General features: G+C 42.4%; 1 protein-coding gene across 1 annotated transcript in view; it reads left to right on the forward strand.

Annotated features, from left to right (window-relative positions):
- kcnt1b (potassium sodium-activated channel subfamily T member 1b) overlaps window positions 1–14,566 on the forward strand; it is a 72,865-nt gene that overhangs the window by 38,913 nt on the left and 19,386 nt on the right. Inside the window, exons 6-15 of the mRNA XM_079270734.1 lie at window positions 6,941–7,020; window positions 8,307–8,412; window positions 9,068–9,133; window positions 9,243–9,291; window positions 9,464–9,523; window positions 10,979–11,053; window positions 11,309–11,392; window positions 12,757–12,851; window positions 13,671–13,884; window positions 14,157–14,321. Coding sequence (XP_079126860.1) covers window positions 6,941–7,020; window positions 8,307–8,412; window positions 9,068–9,133; window positions 9,243–9,291; window positions 9,464–9,523; window positions 10,979–11,053; window positions 11,309–11,392; window positions 12,757–12,851; window positions 13,671–13,884; window positions 14,157–14,321 — 994 coding nt within the window. The remainder of the gene's footprint in view (window positions 1–6,940; window positions 7,021–8,306; window positions 8,413–9,067; window positions 9,134–9,242; window positions 9,292–9,463; window positions 9,524–10,978; window positions 11,054–11,308; window positions 11,393–12,756; window positions 12,852–13,670; window positions 13,885–14,156; window positions 14,322–14,566) is intronic.

A 14,566-nucleotide genomic window follows, 5' to 3' on the forward strand; every position in this document is an offset into this window, starting at 1 on the left:
AATAACAGCCACGAGAAATCCAATCATACAGAGGCCAGTTTGCTTTCAGGACCAAAAGCTTGTATATTTATGACTTGTAAATTCATGAATGGCAGAAATGGGTCCTCTGATCGTCATAAGAACAGAAGTGCAATGGATTTAGAATCTGTAAATCTCTGTCCCATGTTTAGCTTCCCAGCTCTTATCCATTTTTTGGCGTATCTAGATTTTATCCAGATTGATTTTAGAAAGTCTGGGGAAAAAAAATGAAATGCAATTGTTGCAACTCTGATCCAAACCACACGTGGTTTGAAATGCTATTCCAGTCGGATGTGTCTCAGGCTGGAAGCTCCGACTGCTTAAATTCCATTTTTAAGGTGTGGAGGTGCTGAGCATACCATGCTGCTACTAGCAAAGCGCTATGAAGGACAACAGAAGAGAACAACAGTCCGTGGACAGACGCCCAGATAAATTCTCTGGCACTTTCACTTTCTGCATGCTTCCCTCTCACAATGTTCACCAGAAGGAGTTCTGCAGCGTTACCTGACAGCGCAATTGTTTTGAGGGCGAATGCTTCCTCGTTAGAAGTCCACGTTACCAGCGTAGCGACATAGTTATTATGCCTACGTCGTTACCACAGCAGCCCATCAGATATGTTAGTGATGTCTGAACACACAAATCTGATCATTTGCAAATAACAGTCTAGACAGCCTGTCTTAAAGATCTGATTTCAGAAGAAAATCGGATTTGCCTGCAGTATGATTGTAGATTTAAATTGTATTTTAAAAAAAATGTATTCATCCAGCATGTAGTCAATACATGCTGGCAGTTTTGTATGTCAATGGCAGACGTGCTGCAGAGATTTCATCACTCAGCCGTGGTGGGATGTCTCTTGAGTGTGGTGTTTTCTGGGGCTGTACTGCTGTTGGAAAGTGGATTGTTATCCTTGGGGATGTGCTAAGTGGAGAGCTATAATCATGTGTTGACAGGTTAGTGTACTCTTCATCACTGTTATCCTCCTTTTTTCCCCCTGCTGATCCTACCTCTAGAAATTCAGGCTGACCGAGCATATTGCCTTTTGTTTTATAAAAAGGAATACGGTTCATAACCATTGATACAAACACATATTTAGCCGTTTCTCTACTGTTTCCATGAAACACTACATTAACACACACTAGCAAAGACAAAGCCAGTGATCTTGAGGTTCTTCCGGTGGCCGAAAACAAGATCTTATGAAACTGTACTCAAACATCACAGGAAATGTCTTGGTTTCAGTTCAACAAAGAGCACGTTCATCGTTGCACATTCAGAAAACCACAATGTTTGATGTTTGAACACAAGCCTCTCTCTGTGTTCAGCAGCAGCACATTATGCTCACGGTGCATTCTTGGTGGGTGCTCCAACCACCACAGCTGGGTTCCTCTCAATATGGAGGCGCTTTATACCGAGACGTGCCTGGGTACTCCGCACACTAGGTAGGTAGCGGGTTATAACAAACGACTTCTGGAATACATTGAGCATCAGAATTGTGATCTGTACTGTACGGTAGTCGAAGTAACTTAAGGCGGATTTTATTCTGTAACGCGATGTGAAAGAAACATTGCCTTCGTTTCTGAAGGCTTTATTTGACACTGATTGACATGTGTTTGTAATGCTGCTACCTACTGTGGTCTTTTCAAAAGGCATGCTGTTATTTCTGTCTCCGTAGTGTGTACAGAGGTGTGATAAGACTAGATCTCTGTTGTCTGAAAGTGGTGCTGTCCGGACAAGAGAAGACACATTTTCTTGACAGCTTTTAGAAAAGTAACGACAATCGAGCAGCAAATGAAACATTCAAATGTTCTTTGGCTTCACTTTCATTTGGTTGTGAAACAATTTCACATTCAGGGGAGAATCGCTGCCATCATCATTTCCCCTACTAAACAGAACACTCTACTGTTGGGGAGGGAATGGTCTCGCACCTTGCTCATGTGAAGATTTTAGAGGCCTCTCTTGGATATCATTTCTTCTCCTATTTCTCAGACAGAGCACATTTAACTTAATCTGCCATTTTGCAGCAGATCTTGTACAACCCTTTGTGGCCTTATTTACAAGGTCCTAAAAATGCCATCATCCAATCTGACAGCATTCATGCTCTCATGCCCCGTTCATGCCCTGAGGTGTTTATTTTTACAGTGCTGAGCCTCAACCTATGGGGAATTTAGGGGTTTGGATCAGTAAAACCCCTGTTAGAGCCTTTTCTGGTAAGCTTTTATCATTCATTTTTGTTTCCAATTACCTCAATGTAAATATAACCCAGTGGCAGTTTTTGGTGCTAAAACAGTGAACAGTGTCACCTGACCTCGCATCTCAGGAAGCTGATATTGAGAGTAGGTGTCTTGAAAATAAGTGGGTGGACTGTGGAAGACCCATGTTTTGGTTATTATTATTTTCTGGGGAGTGTTTGTTTGGATCTAATCAGTTCATCCCTAACCATCAACTCGAATACACCATTCAAACAACCCTTGGACCACACATACCATGAAGGATCATCAAACAGTGAGCAACAAGCCTATAACTGGACAGCACATTGGTCATTCATGGCGTCTGTGGGCGGCCGCCAATTTAGCTCAGAAGCCGACGTAACCACCTTGCATAGATGTTCTGTTTCTTTCACAGAACTGGCCAACAGTCTAATGCAGAGTTGGTCTGGTTTTGTTTTGCATTCATTGCACTCAACCAGCATCCTCCTAAATCCTCTGTTTTTCTGGGTTGGACATGTTCTGTAATTGTCTCTTTTTAGAAATAAGGAAAATCTCTTTCATGTGGATTAACCTGTCTCAAGCGTGTTGTCCAACTATTCAGCAATTTAGCTTCTGTGCTCTTGAAATCTTCACTTCAGTCAACAGGAAGATTAATTTGCGATTACACAAACAGTGTAGTCATCCATAAAGTGAGCAGCACTCATTAAAACTGAGCATTTGTGTTAGAACTCCTTGATGGACGCGTGACAACGGCTTTGAATCAGCGTCTTTGACATGCTGATTCAAGGCTAAAATATAATAAATTGTGCTGCTGTGCACTTACACGAGCAAAAGCTTGAGAACAAAATGCTTCAGGGATTTCTACGTCCTTCAACACATGTGCACACACAGAATAGCTAGGACCCTCTCCACAACTCCAATGCACAAGTTGAACTGAAGTAGAGGATAACAAAGATATCCACAGCTTATGAACATTCATATTTGTTTTGATCAGGTCCATTTCTGAGCCACATGCCACATCGGGTAAGTTAAGAGAAACATTTGCGTTGAACCCTGGTGTGTAGTTTAACTCTGGTCAGAGATAACGGGACAGATGATTGCCACATCTGTTGATATGCAAAAAGTTGTGGTAATGTAGTTTAAGTGGGGTACTTTATGCTGATTGTACACTATACAATGCCCTCAACGAGACTGGATATTACAAGACTGTACAGGATTTGATATCGAGGCTTTACTGATGCTGCTGTTTACCTGTGCTTGCCCCTGTAATCTTCTGGTGTGTATTCCATATGGCGCAGAGCATCTGGTCTCTTCCCTTCACTGGAATTAATGCAGGCGTTGGAACAGCTCTGTTCTCTAAGCCAGAATATCTCGAGGTCAACAGACTGTGTGATGTTTTATTTACAGAGTCTATAATGCAGTTGTGTACTGTGTGTTTCAGGCAAGGGGGCATCAAATTGTAATCCTATCACTGGCAACGGTCACGGTGTACTTCGTGTATTTGTGTTTGCGTGTGCCACTTTAACACTGAGAGTCTCTTCCTAAGGTTAGGAAGTAGCAACCTGTTGGATGCTGTCTGCCCTCTTGGATATTCAAACTGCTCTTGTTTATATTTGCGAAGGATGACTAATGTCCATAGATTGGTGCTGATGGTTTGCAGACGACAGAGATGCCAAAGAAAAGAGCGTGAGTACTTCAAAGGTACTACTGTGGGTCTGCAGTAACTGGCAAAAATGACCAAAATGCACAGTGCCTGGCAGAGATCTGGAAGTGTTTGACGGGGTCACATTTTCCTTTTTTGGCTCTACTCATCACTTTTACTGTGTGAATTTGAAATCAAATTATTATGAAATTAAAGTGCGGACTACAGACTTTGAAGGTGTTCATATTTGGTCAAGTGTGGGAATTGTAGCCACGTATTTTTTTATTTTCGCTAATTCTTGCATGAGATCCAATGATATTAAACAACCAGCAGAAGAGTTAGAGCAAGGAAGAGCTATGCTGCTAGAATGACTAACAATGTTACAATAGCAGCACTGCACGGTTCAGCCAGTGTGGATTCAAAAACACCCTCAAACCGGGCTAAAAGTCAGTCTTTACCCTCGTAATCATCTGAATAAATCTGATCAAATACAGAGCCAACGCTACAGACAATGTGTCTCCGCCCAAATGTTTACAGACTGTAATACGGGTCAGGTGTCTGTAGTCAAGCTGGGTAAACATGAAGCCTGTGTAGCTGTTGCCTATATGTCTATTCTGACAGCTGTGTCAATGGAGACGACACACGTTCCTGATCTCCTGATAAGCCACCGACGATAGAGCAGTCGGGGGGGGGGGGGTGTGAGAGTGTGTGGTTGGTGCCTATAGACAATAAAATGTGCGTGTACGGCTAACTACTGGCACTGGAAACACATAAAACACAGCCTGCCGCGAAGCTGTCTCCATGGCAATAGAGCCTGGAAGAGGGAGAGAGGGGAACAGCTGGAATGTGGTTCATATCTCATGTTCTTTCTTCCACCTACACTCTTAATCTGCACATACATGCCTGTCTTGGGATTTGGCTGCTGTAATTGCCCTCCTACTCTCCCCTCTTGCCTTCTTGCACTCTTTATTCATCTTGTCAGGCAGGGTGGAAGGCTCTCTAAAGCAGGGGTCTCAAACTCATTTTCACTGCGGGCCACATCAGCATCACGGTCGGCCTCAAAGGGCCGGTTGTAAATGTAAGACTGTGTAAATGTAACTACTCCTAACATGTTGGTAAATAACTGTCTCTGCATTTGATTATTGTTTATTCAAGTGTAAAAATATTGTACATGTAGTTATATAAATGTAAACATATATTTAAGCACATTTCTGTTATTATAACTTAAATCCTTTTAATTTAGGGTTAAGAAACCCACATTCTATCAAAGATCAAACGATTACAGAAAATATCAAAGACAAATATCAAACAAGTTATTACAATAACTTCAATGCTTACAATCCTTTCAAGGGTGCGTTTGCACAATCCCACATGAAGTATTTCATGTGTTTTTAAAGCCACATTTGAAGTAGTCTTCAATGTACTCACAATACATTTTCATTTCAAATGTACAGTAACCAGCCAAAGAGCTGCTTCTGTGTTTAAGTATCTCATCATCATGTCTTTCTATCATAGTTATGACTTTCTATCTCATAACTTCGACTTTCTATCTCATAATTTCGTCTATGGGGATATTTTTATTGTCAAGTCTAACTTAAAAGAAAAAGAAAAAAAAAGATTTTTTTTTTTTTTTTTTGTGCTGGCGGATTCGCGGGCCACATAAAATGACGTGGCGGGCCGGATTCGGACCGCGGGCCGGGAGTTTGAGACCCCTGCTCTAAAGGGTCCCTCCTGGAGCAACCAGGCCATCGTTAATTCCCCTCCATGCTCATTAGTGACAACAAGCTCTCTCTACAGTACAGAAACTGTTAATAGGCCTGTCCCACTCCCTGTATTCAGCTACAGTACAGTACGTAACCGCGCTTAAGCGGTCGTTTGGTCAAGTTCCTGGTCAAAGTCCAATATGTCCGCCAAAACCTTTATTGCTTCGGATTCGTCAGTGAGAAAACAGTCCATGTGATTTGAAGTAGCCTAGGTTTTCAGGAGGGAGCTGATTGTCATTTATTCATGGACTCTTTTGTGATAATGGTCATGGTATAGCAGGACGTTTGTTCATGTTCTCACTTGTATATGTGAAGAAAATGGTCTTTACCGGAGTGAGACAGACTGTCGTACACACAACATTTCAGATCATGTGGTTTGGTACTAAATGGGTTTATGAAATATCAAGAACGAATGGAAAGTGTTAAACCCTCCTTGGTCCCCGTTACGCACACATTGATCAATTTGGATGATCGAATGTCTCAGTAGAGCATTTAATAAGACCTGAACTTTGCATGTGTCATATATTTACAGTATGCATATAAGTCCGAGCTGGTGCATTAATAGGAGACTGTCAGTGTTTGAAAAAAATGGGCCATTTATTTATGTAATAATCTGCATTATTTAACAAGTACCAGTGCTGCACATTGAGTTTCAAGCGCATATGCATTTGTGGCTGATTTTGTTGCACAGTGAAGGAGAGCTCTATGCAACCACTGATGGTAAATGGAGGGTAATGGGATTAGTGTAAGATCTGCTGTTTTGCCCTTTTCCTGCACTAGATGTCAACACAAAGCACATGCTTTTCTTTTTTCTTTTTTTTACTGGAAAGCTTCACCCAACACAATTATAGCAATGGCACAATTAACATTTCCAACATTTTTGTTGAACAACAGCAGGATGCAAACTAAGGCTGGGTATCAAACCTCAGTCCTTGTTGTGTATTGACGGAAATGTATCCTTTGCATCAAGTATCGAAAGGCTTAATAATGGTTTCCTGAAACATCTGGGCACGGTACTTTTTATCCAAACAGGAATAACAAGAATAAATAGCATATATATTTTTGTTGCAAAACGTGTTTCTATTGCATAAACCAAGTATGTCATTTTGGGATTGTCTCAGGTATTGTCTTAGTCTGTAGCCAAAGTAATCTCACTGCATATCCACTGCTTTGTCTCCCGCCTGATTTATATGTAATACCAAGGTATGATTGACACTGTCTGGTCATCTCTGTGTATGTATGTTGGCGGGCGGTGCTGCGTGCATGCTCACCTGTGTACATTTACAATGACATCATGTGACTGCTCCCCACAGGGTGCAGGTGGAGTTCTATGTGAACGAAAACACCTTCAAGGAGAGGCTGAAGCTTTTCTTCATCAAAAACCAAAGGTCAAGTAAGTACAGCCGACGGGGAGCGTCCCGCTAGATATGCTCAGATCTAAATGAACAAATAAAAGCATAATGTAGGAAATTGCAGTCAGTGATGACTCATAATTAAATTCCTTTTTGTCACTTGGGACTCAGTTGGATTTTATTGGGACATTAGCTGGCTCATTGTGAAGCGTTGTACAGTATGTGCGCACAGCAAGGACAGAGTATGGCTCATTTGTTGAGAAACGAGGCAGCGCTGCAGGGTTTTTTCTCAACAGGAGATAAAAGTGGCAATGCCACAACATCACTGAAAGAGACATTGGTGCAAGCACAGCAGTTCTGGAAGCCACTCGTTTGCATCGAGTTGTACAAACGTTCACGACGGGAGCTCTGTGTCTCTGGTAGAACACGTCGTTAACGTATCCTCGGCACTGACGTCTGCCGTCTTTACCTCAACGTGTCGCCATCACTAAGCCTCCGCAGTCTGTGACATGAAACCGCAGACTCGGAAGAAAAATGTCAGACCAGGCTGCGGGGGTCTGTTGCTCTATGCCGTCGCAGCTCTGTTTGTAATTCATTTTACCATCGACACCGGCTTCATCTGAAGAGGTCGTGTCACGAGATAATTGGGGAAGCTGCTGAGGCTGATTGGAATTGGGTAATACAACTAGCACCACCCTCTGCCCAGCAGGCATGTCTGCACCCAAGTGGCTGTTTCCGCAGATTTGGTGGTGGTGTGTGCTTACCAGTAATTGACTGCACTTATTCAAACAGGGAATTGTGATTCGACAAAACATTACAATCCCCCTTGCCTATTTCTGTGCCATCCCGTCGGTCATTTATCTTGCTCTGTGTAGTCCGTCTTCATATTAGACGCCCATGACAGTGCCGGTGTCATTTCATGTGTTATTCTTGGAGGGTTTGAAAGCCATGCGTCAGAGGATACCCGTTGTGACGGGGTGTCAGAGCAGCATAGAACTACATTAGTCATGCTTCAGGGCTTTGACACATCTGGCCTCTTTTAGCCTTTCACTCAAAGCCGTTTATGCACCCAAACGACTGCTGTTCAGGCAGTATCAACCTTCTACTGAGGAGAGATCTGGCGGCGCCTGTCGTCAGCAGTAGACTCACAATGACAGAGGCGGTCATAACAACTGGAGGGTCTGAACTTTACATGGTGGACGATGGTGTAAAAAAGTGTGCAGAGCTTTAGAGCAACCCAACCACAATGTCGGAGACCTAAACAAACTCATTCTCAGGTGATCATCTCTTCCGGTAAGCCAGACCGTTTGTCTTTGTTGGTCCGCAGGCCTGAGAATCCGCCTGTTCAACTTCTCACTGAAGATCCTCACCTGTGCCCTCTACATGCTGAGGGTCAGCCTGGATAACCCCAAGGAGGTCAACGACAACCCATGGTGAGAGTCACTCTGCAGCCCCGCTTATCAGTCATCCCCTTTTCCAGATGTGCCGATACTTCCTCGATAGGTTTTGATGCTGAGTGAAGTTGATGCTGCGTCCTTTGCTTCAGAAAAGGCTGTAACTGTCCAGAAACTGGTTTTTGAAGAAACCTTTCTCTTACCTCCTTATCACCTTTAATATCATCTGTCATTATCCTCTGGCATACCAAATTCATGTAGTTAATTTCACATATAATACCAGAGGATTTTTTTCCCTTTCCATGTGCATAGAGCAACAAATATGAAAGAAATAATGAGACCAGAGAACATTAATTTAGATTAAAATGTTGCTTTCATCACTTTGAATATGTCTACGTTTATTTATTTTTTTCAAATTGAGGAGTTCCCGAAACTAAACTACATTAAATGTGTGTTTTTGATGACTTCACCCAGGCGCCATCTTAATGTTTTCTTATTTATTTTGAAAGGATTTTACTTGTGTGTGTGTTGCTCCGTCTGTGCAGTCATGTGGAAGTAGTGGATTGTTTGTATTGTTCTCACTGCCAGCAGCTTTTAGAGACATGTGGGTTTCTTCTTTATGGCAACATAACAGCTGAACAAAATGTTTCCACACACACACACGTTCACGCTCTTTTTGTGTTTCCCCCGTTAGTGTTTTTCTCCACACTGCAATATGTCGGAGCAACAACAGTACAGCAGCCTCGGCAGAAATCGACTGGTATGTTTCAGCCTTCATGGCATTTAATTATAAACTGAAGCGCGTACATTGTTGATGTTGCAATTACATGGCGGTGCACCGAAGAAAACTTTCATATGCTTTTTGACAGGTCGTTGATTTTCTGCGTTGACAGACGGGAGTCTGTATGGGCGATACAGGTGAGGCGAATAACACTCCGAATGAAAGTGGACGTGAATCAAATTCCACTGTTTGAACTAAATCTTCAAGCAACCCAGAGACATGAGCAGCCATTTATTAGATACAAGCAGAGCAGAAGAGATGCGTTTGCTGTTGCTGGCTTCACTGGTCTCCCTCTCTCCTCTGCTCCAGGTGACAGTGGCCTTAATCAGTTTCTTGGAGACCGTGCTCATCACATATCTCAGCTACAAGGTAAGCAACTGGTGCACAGTTTCCCTCTTTAATCCGAGCCGATGTCTTACAGCTGTCTGATTAAAAGTCCAGCACACCTCGTTTCTACTCCCTCGTGAGCCGACAGCTTTCAGTGTCCAGTCCAAGTGCCCATGCACCTATCGGAGACACGGGGCTCGAAGACTTTAGCCCCTAAATTTAGACTCAGACATCACGCACAGTTACAAGTTAGATAAACCAGGTCACAGGGCTGGAAGTGCTGTTTTTGTTTCATCTATGCGAGTCCTCTAAAGGTGCACTTTGTTCCTCTCCAATGGTTGTTCTGTAGGTTTCAGCTTCCTCCCCCTGTGGTGATCCACTGTAGTTTTGTCTGGGTTTTATTATTTGCAGTTTCTTTTATCCTTTTTATGTCTTGCCATGTCCTTTTTTCCCTTTTGTCAGAGGACTGTTTAGGGACTCACTCTACGTATATTTAAGAAGGAACAAATCTCCTTTTTTCAGCGACTGCAAAAATGATTTGATGTCACACACTTTCATTTTCTCCACTAAGCTTTTTAGAAGCATTATCGACGACGGCCCCCACTAAACTGAACCTTGTAAACTCTGCTGCTCAATATGTGATTAGTATTCAGACCCACACACTGACTGTGCTTAGTTGCCACCATACTGTCCCTGTGTGTAAATACTTTATGAACTGGCCTACATCTTGCCAGTGTCCACAAAGTGTTTTCCTTTTCTTAGCTTAGCTTTCCTTCATTCAAGGCCTTATTAATAAATACATAATTCAGCATGTAATAGTTCAAGGGCACTAATAATCTTAATTTACAGAACGCATGTCTGAAAGCAAGAGCAGAGAATTCAACATACAGTAACTTACAAAGTAAACTCTTCAAAAAGTCATTAAGATCTAGAAGAAAGCGTTTGTGATGGCGAGAGATTGAATGACAAAGAATAGTATAATAATTCTGTTTCTGTATATACACACTGCACAGTGGCAAAGCGTCATTAACATGCTCCACAAACATGCACTTGCATTGTGCATTGAACGCCTGAAGAACAAAACCAGGTCAATGAGGAGTGTTGTTTCCCGACCCAACTATAATTACCAACCTCTCCGTTCCAGCTTTGAGGAACTCGGATCAATACAGAAATTGTTTGTACCAAAGAACGAAGCATTTTTAATGGTGTTATTAGAGTAACACGGACTTACAACTCATTATTGGGACGACAGATGAAAAATAGCCTTTTGGCTAACTGGCACATTTGCAGAAATGTTTTTATTAATGTGCACTGTCCCGTTCAAATAAACCAACAAATAAATAACATTCAAAAGCATTGTCCTCTTGCCTGTTTTACGGTATTGGTTTCATGTCTCGGCTGACATTTCATGTCTCGGCTCATTATCTTCTCTCTGAAACAATCTGCGCTGTCGCTTATTGAATTCATTGAATCACTTCCCATCAATTTGCTTTCCAGGGGAACATTTGGGAGCAGATCTTCCAGATAACCTTCATATTGGAGATGATCAATTCAGTGCCATTTATAATCACAGTGAGTAATTCATTTAATGAACTGAGCAGTCAATATGGTCCATTAAAAAATGTATTAACACTCAAGGCCATTGCTCTGAGCAATACGATAATCGAATGTTAATGTCCAATTACTGTGTACCTCATCTAAGGGTCAATTTATTTTCTTCCCTGTATCGAGAATAACGATTTCCTTTCAGCTATGTTGACGAATAACGATGTCACTGATGTTACTCACCCTTTCTCTCTTCCGTCTTTCTTTCCTCTCTTCCTTAAGATCTTCTGGCATCCATTGAGAAACATTTTCGTCCCGGTGTTTCTCAACTGCTGGCTTGCCAAAGGTGTCCTGGAGAACATGATCGTAAGTATTTTCAACAGCTGTAATGCATAAAAAAAAAGAGCACACGGAACTCATGTTTGTGCTTGTTTGTTGTTTTACCACTGAGGGCTTTGAAGGTACATTATCCATCCTGTCACAGCCATATTGGAGGCCCTTAGCTCATGGGTAATGCAATAAGGCAATAAAGGCGGACTGGGTTCATACAATTTAGCAATCCGAAGAGAATTCAATTGAGCTGACACTGGGCACCAGCCAATGCATCTTTCTGAGGCAAGTGTTATTTGCTACTAGTTTGTGTAACATTGTTGGCAATGGTTGCTGTTAACGCTGGTTGCTTTGATAAATTAGGTTGCTGGCTAATTTAAACGCAAACACCAACCATTAGATCAGGGTAACTGAGCCGACTCTTGTTTAGAGAAAAGATAAGAGGCGCTCGGACATTTTTTTCACAATTTCCGAAGAAATTGTATGAATTATTCTGGTTTAAAATGTAACAGACACACATCTATATTACAGCATTGTTTTTTCAAGGTATGTATCTTTTGTGAATGGTTTCACAGGCAGCTACTTTTGACTCTCACTCGTTCAGTTGATTTTCATTATGCCACCAGCAGCCGTTGCTGGGGGGATTAATGATGCAACTGCAAAGCGTGCAAATACTTAATGTACTGTAGGCCTGTACGGAACAAGAAAATGATAAATTGTAGTTTTTTGGGGGCTACAGCACATGCAGAACCAACAGCAAATGCAGGCAATACAAAACACTGCAATGCAGCATACAAACAGATAAAGGATAAAAAAGCCGGGTTCACAGGATTCTGCTGTTGTCGTATCAATACTGTCCAGGATTTACCGTACAGTAGGTGCTGGTACATGGAATTCAAAGCAATTACATGATATCCACTGTGATTCAGATGAGACCATGACAGAGTAAGAGCCTCATGCCAAGGCGGTAGTTGGGCAGATGGTAGAATCCGAGGCCAAGCGGACCAGCACGTGGAGAGAAAACAGGGACAGTTTGGAGAGGCGATGAAGGGAGGCGGTGGCAGGCAGAACATGCTCACAAGGTGCAACGGGAAATGAGTCGTGAGCTGCTACATTTCAAGACGGGAGTCGGAGAAAACACAATGTAGTATGACGACAAAGGACAGTGGAGTTGGTTATAGATTGTGTGTAATGATGTATGGGTTTGTTTGTTAATAATTCATATCCATCATCAAGGCAAAGTTAATAAATATAAAGACAGTAACTGCGTTTTTTTCGAGCATTGTTTGACTTGAGAACTTACACATCTTATAGTTGGCAATGTATCTTACTTATCAGTCATTGGTATGGATATGGTAATAAAAACCCAGCTATCTACTAATCTCTTTTCCCATGTCCAGAATGACTTCCATCGTGCCATCCAGAGGACCCACTCTGCCATGTTCAACCAGGTGTGCATCCTCATCTGCACCTTAATGTGTCTGGTTTTCACTGGGTGAGTGAACCTCTGTTCTTGTTCAACACAGACATGCATTTCCGCCTCAATCTGTTTCCTGGACAGTGCACCACATGGCCCAGCAAACATTATCTTCACCACAGTTGCAGTAGTATGTGGTGGACGAGGTAGATCGTTCCAAAATGGTGATGAACAGCAGTGAAACACAAGAACTAACAACAAGAAAACACGGCAGGGCAGTGTGATAAATTAAGAGAAAAACACAGCTGACCGTTCTTATTCTTCCGTACATCATAGTTTCACAAAAACGTGAATGACCCGAGAGCCATAGTTTGGTTTGTCCAATCTGGGCTACTGTAGAAACATGACGGCCAGCTGCGTGAACAGGACCCACTCCGTATGTAGTTACAAACGGCTAATTCTAAGGTAATCGAAACACAAATATTTATATTTTCAGGTGATTATACTCTTAAAAAAACGTAACTTATAATATTATACTCCATTTCTACCAGTATATCCCTCTAATTGTCTACAGACTGTACCTTTAAGCACCTTCTTGTGCCTTGGCCTACACCCACCTCCTCCACACCAGTCTGTCCAGTCAGAAATCACCATTGATCGATTCATTAAATCTCCAACTCGTCAATGTAAAAAACACAAAGTACTTAGCACAAGCTGGGAGGCGGAACCGACGGAGCAATCAATACACTGATGTGGAGCCTCAGGTGTATTTACTCTACTGCCCTTTGACCTCGGGCAAATTGAGTTTTATATCCAGTCCACCGGGCTAAAACAGCTTTCCCTAGTAAGCTTACATATTTGAATTATCTTTACCTGTAGGAGACATGTCGGATGCAGCATCATAAAGTGTACTTCCTCATCTTTCTGCAGAGCTTGTGGCATCCAGCATCTAGAGAGAGCCGGGAAGCACCTGGACCTGTTTGACTCCTTCTATTTCTGCATCGTCACCTTCTCCACTGTGGGCTACGGGGACGTCACGCCACAGATCTGGCCCTCCAAGCTGCTGGTGGTCATTCTCATCTGTGTTGCGCTGGTGGTGCTCCCGCTGCAGGTAGTGACTGCGGCGGTTCCACGCCTCATTAAACCTTGTACTCGGTGCCGTCTCATCGTTAGCAATTCTTGTCATGTTCTGCATCTAGTGATGACCTTTGATCTTTGAGTATTCCCCAGATGTGCTGGGGAAGCAATGCAAATGAACTCCTGCTGCCTGGCAAACTTTCACTCCAGTTGTCCGTGTCCAGAAAGCGACTCAATCTGTCATCTATTATTAATTTAAGTCTTGTTGCATTTGACATCACGTCGGCGTTGTTGTCGTTTTGTCAGTTTGAAGAACTAGCGTACCTGTGGATAGAGAGCCAGAAGTTAGGAGGGAACTACAGCCGCCACCGGGCACAGACGGAGAAACATGTGGTGTTGTGTGTCAGCTCGCTGAAGATTGACCTGCTGATGGATTTCCTCAACGAGTTCTACGCTCATCCGAGACTACAGGTACCAAAACAAAACAGTTGTATGTCGTCGGTATAAATACCATACATGAAAAATCAAGCCTGCTGTTGGCCAGCAGCATAGGAATGGTAAAGTGATAAGCAGGATGAATATAACCATAGATTTATGCTGAAATTCACCAACTTTATTCCATTCATAGTATTTTGTGTATTGCTGGAGGATAAATGCAGGATATGCAGCTAGCTGTAAAAGCCTGTACATGATCTAATATTGCAAGATTCAAGTAA

This window comes from Melanostigma gelatinosum (genome assembly GCF_949748355.1).
Source record: "Melanostigma gelatinosum genome assembly, chromosome: 6".
NCBI lineage: Eukaryota > Metazoa > Chordata > Actinopteri > Perciformes > Zoarcidae > Melanostigma > Melanostigma gelatinosum.